General features: G+C 40.9%; 2 protein-coding genes and 1 long non-coding RNA gene across 25 annotated transcripts in view; all 3 read left to right on the plus strand.

Annotated features, from left to right (window-relative positions):
• Positions 1-696: 696 nt before the first annotated feature.
• On the plus strand, positions 697-1,280 carry LOC307027970 (galactose-specific lectin nattectin-like; the record flags this gene model as incomplete). The annotated part of the gene is made up of 2 exons (XM_079662662.1): positions 697-1,022; positions 1,265-1,280. The coding sequence occupies 2 exons, from the start codon at positions 697-699 to the stop codon at positions 1,278-1,280; spliced, it is 342 nt and encodes a 113-aa protein (XP_079518788.1).
• Positions 1,281-6,004: 4,724 nt separating this feature from the next.
• On the plus strand, positions 6,005-10,267 carry LOC307028378. Of its 2 annotated transcripts, none has more exons than XR_013804980.1 (6): positions 6,005-6,140; positions 6,634-6,717; positions 6,799-6,906; positions 7,094-7,193; positions 7,701-7,837; positions 8,749-10,267. It is a non-coding gene; the product is annotated as an uncharacterized lncRNA (long non-coding RNA). The 2 variants fall into 2 exon arrangements; XR_013804981.1 differs by having other exon boundaries at positions 6,634-6,709.
• Positions 10,268-13,175: 2,908 nt separating this feature from the next.
• Positions 13,176-15,348, plus strand: part of LOC307028377 (uncharacterized protein) — a 33,585-nt gene continuing 31,412 nt past the window's right edge. For 6 of the 22 annotated variants that reach the window (XR_013804965.1, XR_013804966.1, XR_013804967.1 and 3 more), the window contains exon 1: positions 13,187-13,295. Coding sequence is in view for 1 of the 22 variants with exons in the window: in XM_079663341.1 (XP_079519467.1) it covers positions 13,340-13,343 (4 nt within the window). In the remaining 21 variants the exon portion in view is untranslated. Of the gene's footprint in view, positions 13,344-15,348 lie in introns of all 22 variants that reach the window. The other 16 variants (XR_013804956.1, XR_013804957.1, XR_013804958.1 and 13 more) reach the window with 10 other exon arrangements.

Consider the following 15,348-nt stretch of genomic DNA (forward strand, 5'->3'; position numbering starts at 1 on the left):
TGTAATATATTTATGTTTTCTAGTTTAAATAATCACACCAGTATTTAAACAATGTATGCTGGTCACCTGGAATCCTGGTAAGCTTCCAGCATGGTATATTTAATACTATTATTAAACATAAACTGGTGATAGATGGATGCTGGTGACCAGCATACTATGCTTGTCTATGCTGTTTTTCTTAGCTGGCCTGGATGGCTGGTTTAGCTGGTTTGGCTGGTTTAGCTGGTTTAGTTGGTGCACCAGCTAAACCAGCTAAACCAGCTATCCTGGCCAGCTAAAGTGTCCAAAACCCCTCTAAACCAGCCAAGCTGGTCAACTTAGCTGGTCAGACTGGTTGACCAGCTAATTTGGTCTAAGCGTATCTTGCCCTTGCCCTAATGAAATCCAATCTGACCTGAGACCCTTCCATAGGTTCATTGAAAAGACCATAAAACCACCTTAAACCCGCGAGTCCTACCTTGAGGGAGATAACGGTGAGCGTGCAGCCAAGAGAAAGGTTTTCTGAAACTGCCGGAAAAACTTTTATAACTTACATTTTACCGGTCACCGGTCATGTGATCACATCACGTGACAATGACATCACATTCCCACACATATACAATATAAGAAGCAGCCTGTCACTTGAAGCTTCACAATCTCCATCCTCTCCAACGGTTCAGTGCAACTTTAACAGACAGAGACGGTGACATCATCATCATGCTGGTTTTCCTCTTCCTGTTGGGCCTGGCTCTGGGTGCTGTGTCTTCTTCAGATGACCCTCAAATGGAGCAACAGCAAGACACCTGTCCCTCCTTCTGGTTCTCCTTCAACGGCCGCTGCTACAAGTACTTCAACACAGAGAGGACCTGGGCTGATGCAGAGCTCTACTGTGTGTCCCAGGGAGGCAACCTGCTGTCTATCCACAGTAGAGAGGAAGAGGATTTTGTCAAATTCCTGATCAAAATCTCTGACCCTGCTGAGGGAGCAACATGGATCGGACTCCATGACATCGCCAAAGAAGGAAGATGGATGTGGTCTGATGGGTCTGTAGCCAAGTATTTATTTTGGTATAGAGGACAACCAAACAACAGGAGACGAGGTGAAGACTGTGTAGTCAACAACTTTCGAGGGATGTGGAATGATGTGCGTTGTTCAGCAACTTTTCCCTCAGTTTGTGCATCTCGCACAACTTGTCCTTAGCAGCTGAGATGTTACGTGATCACCTGTTTTGTTAACATGATAACAATAAAGACACAGATGTAAACTTGTATATGTGTGTGAACAGAAGTCCTTTCGTCTAACCTTTATTTTCATGAATGTTTCATATTCACACTGGTCGCTCCAGGGGTTAATCAAAGGAATTATTTCTACCCCTTTTTTTAAATATCATAAATACATTTAGTAAATAATATTGATGATGCATTATTATAACATTTTGATCCACAGATTTTAGCCGTTGCTTATTATTCCTGGTATTATACTTATTTGTTTGAACCACACACAGTTGTATATCATTCAATGATCACATGGATGTAGTCAGGTATTTACGGCACCTGGTGTGTGGATGACCAACGGGCTGAACTTGCTCTTTTCTGTTGACCGTATAGTCCTGCTTTGGTTATTGTTTGTGTTATTTTGTTCAATAAACATTAACTTTTGCACAGATTTGATTTAGGAATGCTTCAAAGTGATGAGCCTAGTCTTAGCGACATGATTTATTGGGAAAAGTACCATCACTCTTTTTCTGGTTATGGGAACAACAGGTGTTTAATGGACAGGGACACTACTTATCATGTTTATCTTTCACATGGACATAAACGTACAAACCTAAAATGTACTCAACAGTACTATTTTCTGATAAACAAGGCATTCATTCTCTCTGTTGTTTTAAAGGAAGACTGACGAAAGGAGGGCTTGATCTATCAGATATAGTTAAGATTACAGAGTATAATATATATATAGCACTATTCAATATACCGTAGTGGCATGGCATGGTGTGAAACTAGAAAAGTGGCAGCATGGTAACAGACATGTTTATCATCACCTGCGTCTCAGATTTCAATGCAATTCATATAAAATGTATGATTATTGTTTTTCGTTGGGAAACAAAAACAATCTAAATTATTCAAATTGATCATCATTTTTAAAAAAAAGTCAAACTTCTTGGGTTTTTCCTTTGTGTGTTATTTGATTGAAGAGTTACTGGAAAATAACCGGGTGAAACAAAAGTGCCCACAATCCTTCTGTGCATTGTTGACTAATGCAAACGGACCACACCCTGGACAACAGTATAACAAGTTTAAACTCCCAAAATAACCCAAAACTAGAGTATCAGCTTCAGTTCAAAGATCATGGAAAGGAAGGAGGGAAGGAGATAGAAATAGTGTATATGGTAAATTGGCAGCATTTATAAAGCACTTTTCCACTCTCGTGACCCCTCAAATGGCAAAGTTTCTCTTTCTTCTGAGAAACATAATCTCAATTTAAAGATGCTTTTTGTTAAATCAACCCAGCAATAGTTGGTCAGCAAGATCTACTAAATCAGAGCTGTGGTCTGTTCCTATTCAGTGTCATAGAAAGGTCTTGTGGCACTCATTTGACTATTACCCATATAGTGGGCCATCTCCAGGTGAGCATGTAGACTGTTTTTGCTTAGCTTAAGGTGTGGTTGTGTTTAGTGTTGCCAAGTTCAGTTGACCAATAATATATTAGGCCAACAGTGAAAACACCCTCTCTGATGCATATGTGGTACTGTGGCTGGGGTCACCTTTAAATAGCTGACAACACCAACTCCTGTTGAGGGGATGGAGGAACCTGTGGACCCTCAATCTAAATCCAAAGTTGTTTTGCAGATTGTGGGGCTTCCCTTCACAAGGACAATGACAGAGGAATGAATTACCAAATAGAATGCAGCTTTATTTCACAAATATACATGTTAAAATGTACAAACAGCAGCAGTCAACGGGTAAACTATACTTTACACTATTACATGGTGGGTTTCCCCTCATATGGGCAGGTCTGGTCCACGAGGTCACAATGCCTGCTAACTGTGAGGGACAAAAAGAGAACAAAAGCATGCACTACTCAAAGCACAACTTCTACACAATTATTACAGTGAGTTAGCTTACTCACCCTTTTAAAGTGTCACACGGAGCAGTCCCTACACTGAAAGCAGACAAGGTTCCCCCAGAGGAGGAGGAGCCTGTAACACAAACACTTAGTCAATTATATTGCCCACAATCTGCACACAAGAAAACTATTGACAGAAAATAAAAATAAAAAAGCACTAGAGGACAGTATTCTTTTTTAAAAACAAACGCAACATAATAGTTGCCAGCTCAAACACCAGTTCAATATAACATTAAAGAAGGTTAAAAACCAGGCTTACTTTGACAGAGTAATAGATAATAGGGGAAATGCTCATACTCAGCTCTATGGAGGAAACAAAAAAACAGATGTTATAAATAATAATAAGAGCTAGAAGAAAGTGAACAAACGTCCATAGCCAGTTTCCCGGGTTGCTTGGCTAGTTTTAGCTGGTGTTAGGCTGGTTTAGTTGGTTTACCAGGCTGGACAAGCTGGTCAGGCTGGTCTTGCTGGTTCAAGACTTTGGTCGAGCCAAAGTGCTGTACATGTAATAAAAACACATTACTATCTCAATAAAAGACAATAATTTACAACAGAAATATAAAAAACAAAAACACAGGGAATAGTCAGGTGTCGTGCTCCGCTCTGACTAGAAGGCCAGGGAGAAGAAGTGAGTCTTTAGTGAGGATTTAAAAACCCCTAGTGTCCGGGCCGACCTCACGTGGAGGGGCAGATTATTCCAGAGCCTGAGTCCAGCTGCTGCGAAGGCTCGGTGACCTCAGGTTTTGAGCCTGGTCTTGGGCACTATCAGCAACAGCTGGTCAGCAGACCTTAAAGCTCTGGCTGGGGTGTAGCGATGGAGGAGTTTGGCTATATAGGCAGGAGCCAGCCCATTTAGGGCTTTGAAAACAAATAAAAGGATTTTAAAATCAATTCGGAACTGAAGCCAGTGTAGTGAGGCCAGAATTGGGGTGATGTGGTCACGCTTTTTGTGGCCAGTCAGAAGACGTGCAGCTCATAGGCGGAGTTTGACATTTGCGCTTGGGGGGGCAAACCTTTTTTACTGACATCAGTACACAGTCCCAACTATTGCGTGGGGTGCTACGGATACAGTAGCAATAAAGCCAGCATTCACCGCACTGTATGACTTTTCCACATACGAACATACCTCGTCCCGTCATGCACGCCTCATGCTCATATGGAAGGGGCGGTCTTTCCCCCCAACAACAGTGCATTACATAACTGTAAAACGTATCATAACTTTGCACATCTTATACTTATTTGATACTAGGCCTATATCCCTTGGTTACTTGATCACGCTACAATATTATTAACCAGTGTCCTACCTTAGTGCAGAAGTAGAAGCCTTTTTTTACGTTCCGCATATATGTCGACTCCACTATCCCCTCAGGTGACAGCTGTGTGGTTATGTCATCCTCAATTTGAAGAACCGCAATTGAGGAAAATCTTGTTCCTCCCATCGTTGACCGCAGCCTGTTCCGAATTCTCCTCATTGCAGAAAAACTTCTCTCAGAGGTGGCAGATCCGATAGGCAGAGTCAGTGCCAACGAGCATCTTGTATAGATTTGGATAGCTGTCCTTTTTAACCGTCTTTCGGGTTAGGTAATCGCCGAATACCCATTACTGCTAATTCTTGTAATACAATAGCTGAATCACTTGTATGCAAAAAAAGTGAGGGAAATGTGTCCTTAACCTCACACGTCACACACACACGTCACAACATGCGACTGCTCAAAAATGAAATGATTTAAAACAAAACATGATATTATTCAGATTTGTATTGTAACAATCATTTTATTACATCTATTAAAATATTGATATACGAAATATTTGTATTGGAACAGTTTTAGACGTAGTAATGCTGTAACATATTTCAGCCACTAGGGGGGGCAATGGCCCCCCTGCCCCCCCTCAAAATCCGCCTATTATGCAGCTGCGTTTTGGACTAGCTGCAGGCATATAATTGAGGCCCGGGCTGCGTCTCAGGTCGGTTATTTTCATTTACTCGCTCCTCGCTCCTCTGTATCACCGGAAGTTGATTTGTCTACGCCATCTTGAGTAGCGTCCCATGGCGCTTATTTCCGCCGGAGGACCGAGGATGGAGGATGGAGGATCGAGGAGCGATAAGGAGCGATAAGGAGCGATAACCGAGGAATAGGGCTGGGCAATTAATCGTATTTTAATCGCGATTACGATTATGGCTTGCGACGATTATGAAAACAGCATAATTGACAAAATACGATTATTTTGCTGGGTGCGCTTTCGCCCCTCCCTAAAAGCCCACCCGGCCACGTGGGAGTGACATGTTGTGAGTGTTCAGCGCGAGCGAAGATTTCAGAACAAGAGCAGCAACTCGTTAAAAAGAAGGTTCGCGGGGAGATTCCCAGTCGATCGCGAGATGTGTCTAAAAATAGAACAACAATATTCTGTTTTATCGTTAATGTCCTGTAACATAATCTTCCTGTGCCAGAATAATGCACTTGAACGCATCAAAGCTTTGCAATTGGCCGGCGTCACCCCATGTGTCGGGGCGTGGCTGGTGGGCAGTGGGCACTATTTCGCTGACGTTGTCCGTGTCAACAGGAGTGACAGTCCGCACACACACAAGACAGCAATTATGGCAGATGCAAAAAAGCCCCAAATATATAATTTTCACTCCGAGTGGGAGGAGGATTTTTTTTTTATCTATTCCAATTCAAAGTCCATCTGTCTCATCTGCAATGCGAGTGTGGCTTTATTGAAGAAGGGTAATTTAGGAGCTGCATTTCAAAACAGTGCACAAAAGCTACGAGACGGAATTCCCTCCTAATTTTGCCCTACGCTCCCAAAAGGGGAGGGACCTGAAAGGACAGCTAAATATCATGTATAAAAGACGTACAAAAGTGAATTTTGCATGATAGCTCCCCTTTAACCTTACGTTTGCTAGTAGGCTAATGTTACTTCCCTTAACAAGAGCTAGCTGTCTTAGCTAACAACCGTTAGCAGCTCACATTTTCTGCAGTTTGTTTTTCCCCTGAAAAACGTGATGTAGTTATTTAAGGGTTTGTTTAAGGGTAAGTTAACTTAACGTTATCTTACAAGTTGAGAGACTTACGTTTTGTTTAAAATTGTCAATGTAATGCCATTAGAGGTTTTGTGTTGAACATGAAGTTAGCTAACTGTAGCTCCCCAAAGGTTAGCATGTTAAGCTGTACTTTATGTGGCAGCTAGCTTAATACAAAGAGAATGCTTCATTGTAAACTTTTCTTACAAATGTGTGTTAATCTACCTGAAATTGTAGGGACAATTTTTTTTCTACTCAATGATACAGACCATTGTTGAGGAGATGCAAAACATACTGTAAATGAGTTGGGTCCGACATGTACTTTGAGTAATGTTACTTTGCTGCTAAAAAATGAAACATCAGATGAGGACATCACCAAAGTGTGTGAGTCCATCTGGGATTTGATCTGTTATTTGCACGTCGTACAGGGCCTATGTACACACTGCTCTGGTACTAATTTAAAATATAATTGTAAAATGTAAGTCTCCCGCTCTTGTCATCAGTCAGGCTTTGCATTTGAACTCCTATGACTGGTTGTGGACATGAAGGGAACGACTTCCTGGCCTTCCTGACATCCAGGTAAAAAGGTGAGATTCTAATCCATTTCAATGCCAAAAGCAAGTTATTGTTTTAAACTTTTTTTAATATGATTTTTTGGGGAATTTCAGTTTTATTGGATAATAGAGATCTACTGGAACCTAACACCAGAGAGAGAGAGGGAGGAGATGATATGCAGCAAAAGGCCCAGCCGGATGGTGTGGAACGTGTTCAATCAGGTAAAGCACTTTGGTACCCAGTTATTTATGGTATTGAGTTTGAATTTAGCCTTTGGAATGTAATTTCCAACAGTGCATTGTAAAGACTGAAAAAACAGGCTCAGGTTAAAGCTTGACATGATTTGGTCTTTTACTTAAGAAAATGTTTGTCCTCCTGTGTTGTCTTATTTCCTTATCTTTCTTTCAGGTGTAACATCTACCAATGGTTGTACATGACAGAGACCTTCTCCACCTCTTCGCTGTCCTACTAGTCAATCCTTCTGATTCTGATCCTTTCCTAAATAGTGGTAAGTTTTACAGTTCAGTGTACGTTAATTTAGCAACTTAATGCTTTACTGCTGTTGAATAAATCCTATATTGCTAGTGATTTTATTAAAACTATGATTTGCAATCTTTTTGATTCCAATTACAATAATATTTTTGTTATAATTGTAAAACACATCTTAACATCCATAAGCAATCAATAAAACAAATCATCCAACACAAAATAAAAGAAATCTGGACCTATTCTATTTCTTTTTATATAACAGCATCTATTGGGACTGCTCATTGATGTCATCAAGAGCCATTGAGTCTACCTTTTGTAGTCGGCCTCTCAGAATGTTCATCATTTCTTTGTCTCTTAACATTCCTATAATCATTTGTTTTTTTATTGTTGGTATTGTTTTGTTCTTTATTTTTGTTGTGAGAATCACTTTGCAATTGTTTAAGTGCTATATAAATAGTTATACTAATATTATTATTGTTACCATCATTACTATTATTAACAATGTTTTCTTTATTTATCGCTGCAGAAAGGATCATGCCAGCCCACATCAAACACCTGATCAAGAACTTGTGAATCTTCAGGCAGAAAGGTTGAAAACACCTGTTCGAAGTTCCAGTTCCCTGTACATGGAACCATGACTGTCCTTTGTCCCACATGTCTTCAGTCAGTCCTGGACCCTATGACTCTGTTCCACATGTCTTCAGTCAGTTCTGGACCCTATGACTGTTCCACATGTCTTCAGTCAATTCTGGACCCTATGACTGTTCCACACGTCTTCAGTCAGTCCTGGACCCTATGACTGTTCCACATGTCTTCAGTCAGCTCTGGACCCTATGACTCTGTCCCACATGTCTTCAGTCAGTTCTGGACCCTATTACTCTGTTCCACATGTCTTCAGTCAGTCCTGGACCCTATGACTCTGTTCCACATGTCTTCAGTCAGTCCTGGACCCTATGACTCTGTTCCACATACATTCAGTCAGTCCTGGACCCTATGACTCTGTTCCACATGTCTTCAGTCAGTCCTGGACCCTATGACTCTGTTCCACATGTCTTCAGTCAGTTCTGGACTCTATGACTGTTCCACACGTCTTCAGTCAGTCCTGGACCCTATGACTCTGTTCCACATGTCTTCAGTCAGTTCTGGACCCTATGACTCTGTTCCACATGTCTTCAGTCAGTCCTGGACCCTATGACTCCGACACTAGTTCTACCAAGGCTCATTAGAGGTAAGAGTGGTAGGAGAGGAGTGGAGTTATCTTTATATTTAGGCTGCAAGTCGACAAAGGTGATTAAGTGCTGATGCTAATAATGATCCGATTCATTTGATATTGATTGTCTGCCAATACCGAACCCTGATCCGATTCTTCTATTTCCCAGATAATTCAGCTGCACCGTGTACACTAGCTCTATTTTTTTTTGCCATTGTAATTCACCGTAAGCAATTGTTGTACTGCAATTTGTAATGTATTTTACCATACTTTAACGGTTCTGGCAACCACAGCAGCCCAAATGTTAACGTAAATGTCAAGTTTTCTTTTTACACTGTACTTATATCTGTACATTTCTTTTCAGTTTGCTTCAAGAAGTGGCTTCAACAGACAGAAGTGCAGGCCAGATTGGGAAAGGCTGGACGCTACACAACGGGAAACATTATGGAAATGAACAAGGAAAAACAAAAAACACTTTCTTTGTTGCCTTTTTCTTATCATACATAGTGTTACTGTTTTTGTTACCATTTAAATATTGAATTATATTTATTGCTTTTATTTAAAAACAAATGAACCCGTTTTAGCTAATATATTTATTTTTGATGTGTACGTTGATTTGCAGGTTGGTTGTTATTTGTATTGTTACTGTGTATTTTATTATATTAACTAGCTATTTATTGCCATTTATTAAATTGAAATACTGTTATGAACACTATACAATGTCTTTATTTTGGTAGATACCAGAATACATGACACAATGAATCTTTGTAATATATTTATGTTTTCTAGTTTAAATAATCACACCAGTATTTAAACAATGTATGCTGGTCACCTGGAGTCCTGGTAAGCTTCCAGCATGGTATATTTAATACTATTATTAAACATAAACTGGTGATAGATGGATGCTGGTGACCAGCATACTATGCTGGTCTATGCTGTTTTTCTTAGCTGGCCTGGATGGCTGGTTTAGCTGGTTTGGCTGGTTTAGCTGGTTTAGCTGGTGCACCAGCTAAACCAGCTAAACCAGCTATCCTGGCCAGCTAAAGTGTCCAAAACCCCTCTAAACCAGCCAAGCTGGTCAACTTAGCTGGTCAGGCTGGTTGACCAGCTAATTTGGTCTAAGCGTATCTTGCCCTCGCCCTAATGAAATCCAATCTGACCTGAGACCCTTCCATAGGTTCATTGAAAAGACCATAAAACCACCTTAAACCCGCGAGTCCTACCTTGAGGGAGATAACGGTGAGCGTGCAGCCAAGAGAAAGGTTTTCTGAAACTGCCGGAAAAACTTTTATAACTTACATTTTACCGGTCACCGGTCATGTGATCACGTCACGTGACAATGACATCACATTCCCACACATATACAATATAAGAAGCAGCCTGTCACTTGAAGCTTCACAATCTCCATCCTCTCCAACGGTTCAGTGCAACTTTAACAGACAGAGACGGTGACATCATCATCATGCTGGTTTTCCTCTTCCTGTTGGGCCTGGCTCTGGGTGCTGTGTCTTCTTCAGATGACCCTCAAATGGAGCAACAGCAAGACACCTGTCCCTCCTTCTGGTTCTCCTTCAACGGCCGCTGCTACAAGTACTTCAACACAGAGAGGACCTGGGCTGATGCAGAGCTCTACTGTGTGTCCCAGGGAGGCAACCTGCTGTCTATCCACAGTAGAGAGGAAGAGGATTTTGTCAAATTCCTGATCAAAAGCTCTGACCCTGCTGAGGGAGCAACATGGATCGGACTCCATGACATCGCCAAAGAAGGAAGATGGATGTGGTCTGATGGGTCTGTAGCCAAGTATTTCTTTTGGTATAGAGGAGAACCAAACAACAGGGGACGAGGTGAAGACTGTGTAGTCAACAACTTTCGAGGGATGTGGAATGATGTGCCTTGTTCAGCAACTTTTCCCTCAGTTTGTGCATCTCGCACAACTTGTCCTTAGCAGCTGAGATGTTACGTGATCACCTGTTTTGTTAACATGATAACAATAAAGACACAGATGTAAACTTGTATATGTGTGTGAACAGAAGTCCTTTCGTCTAACCTTTATTTTCATGAATGTTCCATATTCACAGTGGTCGCTCCAGGGGTTAATCAAAGGAATTATTTCTACCCCTTCTTTTAAATATCATAAATACATTTAGTAAATAATATTGATGATGCATTATTATAACATTTTGATCCACAGATTTTAGCCGTTGCTTATTATTCCTGGTATTATACTTATTTGTTTGAACCACACACAGTTGTATATCATTCAATGATCACATGGATGTAGTCAGGTATTTACGGCACCTGGTGTGTGGATGACCAACGGGCTGAACTTGCTCTTTTCTGTTGACCGTATAGTCCTGCTTTGGTTATTGTTTGTGTTATTTTGTTCAATAAACATTAACTTTTGCACAGATTTGATTTAGGAATGCTTCAAAGTGATGAGCCTAGTCTTAGCGACATGATTTATTGGGAAAAGTACCATCACTCTTTTTCTGGTTATGGGAACAACAGGTGTTTAATGGACAGGGACACTACTTATCATGTTTATCTTTCACATGGACATAAACGTACAAACCTAAAATGTACTCAACAGTACTATTTTCTGATAAACAAGGCATTCATTCTCTCTGTTGTTTTAAAGGAAGACTAACGAAAGGAGGGCTTGAGCTATCAGATATAGTTAAGATTACAGAGTATAATATATATATAGCACTATTCAATATACCGTAGTGGCATGGCATGGCGTGAAACTAGAAAAGTGGCAGCATGGTAACAGACATGTTTATCATCACCTGCGTCTCAGATTTCAATGCAATTCATATAAAATGTATGATTATTGTTTTTCGTTGGGAAACAAAAACAATCTAAAGTATTCAAATTGATTATCATTTTCAAAATAAAGTCAAACTTCTTGGGTTTTTCCTTTGTGTGTTATTTGATTGAAGAGTTACTGGAAAATAACCGGGTGAAACAAAAGTGCCCACAATCCTTCTGTGCATTGTTGACTAATGCAAACGGACCACACCCTGGACAACAGTATTACAAGTTTAAACTCCCAAAATAACCCAAAACTAGAGTATCAGCTTCAGTTCAAAGATCATGGAAAGGAAGGAGGGAAGGAGATAGAAATAGTGTATATGGTCAATTGGCAGCATTTATAAAGCACTTTTCCACTCTCGTGACCCCTCAAATGGCACAGTTTCTCTTTCTTCTGAGAAACATAATCTCAATTTAAAGATGCTTTTTGTTAAATCAACCCAGCAATAGTTGGTCAGCAAGATCTACTAAATCAGAGCTGTGGTCTGTTCCTATTCAGTGTCATAGAAAGGTCTTGTGGCACTCATTTGACTATTACCCATATAGTGGGCCATCTCCAGGTGAGCATGTAGACTGTTTTTGCTTAGCTTAAGGTGTGGTTGTGTTTAGTGTTGCCAAGTTCAGTTGACCAATAATATATTAGGCCAACTGTGAAAACACCCTCTCTGATGCATATGTGGTTCTGTGGCTGGGGTCCCCTTTCAATAGCTGACAACACCAACTCCTGTTGAGGGGATGGAGGAACCTGTGGACCCTCAATCTAAATTCAAAGTTGTTTTGCAGATTGTGGGGCTTCCCTTCACAAGGAAAATGACAGAGGCATGAATTACCAAATAGAATGCAGCTTTATTTCACAAATATACATGTTAAAATGTCAATGTTCAGCAGTCAACGGGTAAACTATACTTTACACTATTACATGGTGGGTTTCCCCTCATATGGTCAGGTCTGGTCCACTAGGTCACAATGCCTGCTAACTGTGAGGGACAAAAAGAGAACAAAAGCATGCACTACTCAAAGCACAACTTCTACACAATTATTACAGTGAGTTAGCTTACTCACCCTTTTAAAGTGTCACACGGAGCAGTCCCTACACTGAAAGCAGAAAAGGTTCCCCCAGAGGAAGAGGAGCCTGTAACACAAACACTTAGTCAATTATATTGCCCACAATCTGCACACAAGAAAACTATTGACAGAAAATAAAAATAAAAAAGCACTAGAGGACAGTATTCTTTTCAAAAAAACAAACGCAACATAATAGTTGCCAGCTCAAACACCAGTTCAATATAACATTAAAGAAGGTTAAAAACCAGGCTTACTTTGACAGAGTAATAGATAATAGGGGAAACGCTCATACTCAGCTCTATGGAGGAAACAAAAAAACAGATGTTATAAATAATAATAAGAGCTAGAAGAAAGTGAACAAACGTCCATAGCCAGTTTCCCGGGTTGCTTGGCTGGTTTTAGCTGGTGTTAGGCTGGTTTAGTTGGTTTACCAGGCTGGAGAAGCTGGCCAGGCTGGTCTTGCTGGTTCAAGACTTTGGTCGAGCCAAAGTGCTGTACATCTAATAAAAACACATTACTTGCTGACCAACTATTGCTGAGTTGATTTAACAAAAAGCATCTTGAGAGCAATGAGATTATGTCTCTCAGAAGAAAGAGAAATTGTGCCTCAAGTTTAAAAAAGAAGAAGTCTGCAAGCCAGAATGACTCAAATGTGCTAACGTGACGGCCGTCTTGGTGTGTGTGGTGCGACACGGAGATGTAGTTCATTGAGCGGTTTCACACAAAAAAAGTGTTACTTCACAGTTTTAGGACACATTTTTTTATTTTTTTGACTTGTAAAATTATATTTTAAATTGACAAACATCATATGTGTAATTCGTGGCACAATTCAAACGGGATCGAAAGATAATCTTTCTCTCTCCATTGACTTCAATGCATAACTTTTCCGAAATAAGTTCCCATGGAGCTCAACCGGAAGGGGAGGGACTTCACCTCTCACCAGTTTCTCGTTCGTCCCACATTTTATTCGGTAACACGTGTTGTGCACGCTAAAACACTGAGGCCCCTGGTCGTCCAGAAAACACGCAGAAGGTAAATATTCGCTGAAAATACCTGGCACAGCACAACATGTCCTCATGTGTAAGTCAAGTTACTTTAGTGGGATTTTAATAAGACATGTGAAACGCGACGTGCTCACGTTGTGGACGCCACGTTGTCCCGGTTGAGCACAGTAGCTGCTAGTTAGCTTAATGCTAGAAAGGCTGTTAGCCTTTCCTCCTCGTGTAGTTGATACTCCGGCATCTTAAGTGCATTGCATATTGTCTCGTGCGGGGCCTCTAGCTGGGTGAGGATAGTATGTTGAGTTAAATGAATGAGAAGACTGCATTCATACAGATGTGCAAAAGTTTCAGTCCTGATGCACGTAGCATGCAAAACTGCTTTACTGGCGGCATGGCTTTAGAATGTTTATTTAAGGACCTGAGAGTATTTTCCCTTTTTAAAAGTTGATAACATTTATTTAAATTATTATTATTCAGATGTCGTTAATGTAATCCGAAGTATGGCAACTTTATTTTATAAAGTTATTCTGCGTCGCGTGTCGTCACCAAAGGCCACCGGTTACGGCTAGAAAGGATCCGTCTTGTGTAAATATGACGTCACGTTCTCGTTGTAACTCTCGTTGTAATCGGAGCGGCTCGGAAACACATCTACAGCAGTAACATGCAACATACACATTAATGCAGCAGCAATATTAATAGAGAAACATCAGACATAATAGTAAAACACTGAAAGGGAACATTTTATTGCACCAGGAGCTATCTTGGGACTTTTACTGCGACAACGTTGACTTGCCTGTGAATAAAAAATAAACCGTAGTGTTGGTGATCTACAGTGTTGTCATTCTTCTTTGAACAGCAAGACCGCTCACGCCCTATTTCAACAATCACACTCCCTGTCATTGACATCATTAATAGATAGTTTAGCTTCTCACCATCATTTGCAGTGGCCCACTGATGTTAAAGGTCCCATGTCATGCTTTTCCGGTTATTACCCGTCCCCTTGTGTGTTATGAAGGTTTTTATGCATGTAAACGGTCTGCAGAGTCAAAGCCCTCAAAGTACACCCTGAAGCGAGTAAAACTCTTAACACAGAAAATACCTCCCAAAAACGCCTTGTTGGAGATACGTCACTGTCCATTGATTCTTCCGGGTAACTCATGATGTCATGCGTTTCCCGGAACCAAATGGACCAATCCGTGGAGCCGTTACGTCCGTGGAGCCGTTACGTTAAGCCCCCGCTGATTGGTCCAAATTGACCAATCTACGGGCTTCCTCACACACACACACACACACTCAGTGCAGGCAGCTCTGCTTATTTCTCCTCCCTGCTGCAGGATGATAACAGACAGTTGGTATCGTGGCGAAATTCTCTCTGCAGACCCATTCTCACAGGGTTTATCAACCTTTTTCTTACTCGATATCAAGCCACACTTATTGTTTTTACTTCGGCTGTGACTTTGTGTGTGCTCAGGATGAGTTTGGCTGTGTTTCGCTGTGTATCGCTAAACAAGGAAACAACACCTCCACGTTCATATATATATATAAATATATCTCACACACAGCGTGGCGGGCCGGCAGACACAGCACGCCTGGCTATAATGCTGGTCACATCCTTATGTAAACAAAAACGCATGTAAACGGCAATTTATCGAGGTCAGGAAAGTTATCGAGTTCATTTTTATTTATCGTACGATAAGTCCAGTCAGAAAGACAAACGGTGAAACCAATTTAGATATCATGTGTGTTCTGTCATCACTTCATATCAGACCGTGAAACTCGCAGGAACTAGTCGGGGGTCTGCTTCTTCTTTTTTTTACTGCAAGAGCCTGACAACCTAAACCTTCAGGCTTCCATGGACCTTTGACTTGTCATAGGTTTTTGGCACAAAGTTCATAAACGACTAGTTTGCATTTAATGTTATCTGGACCTGATTCTCTTGTTTTATAAGATCTGGGGTAGGGTAAGGGTGGCCCTCGCTGCCGAGGTATCCAAAACGTCATCAACCACTTCATAGCATGTCAGTTTAATAGACTCCACCTCTTTAAATACAGCAAGCCTGGGCATGCTACTCGACATTACTGTTT

This window comes from Notothenia rossii (genome assembly GCF_949606895.1).
Source record: "Notothenia rossii genome assembly, chromosome: 2".
NCBI lineage: Eukaryota > Metazoa > Chordata > Actinopteri > Perciformes > Nototheniidae > Notothenia > Notothenia rossii.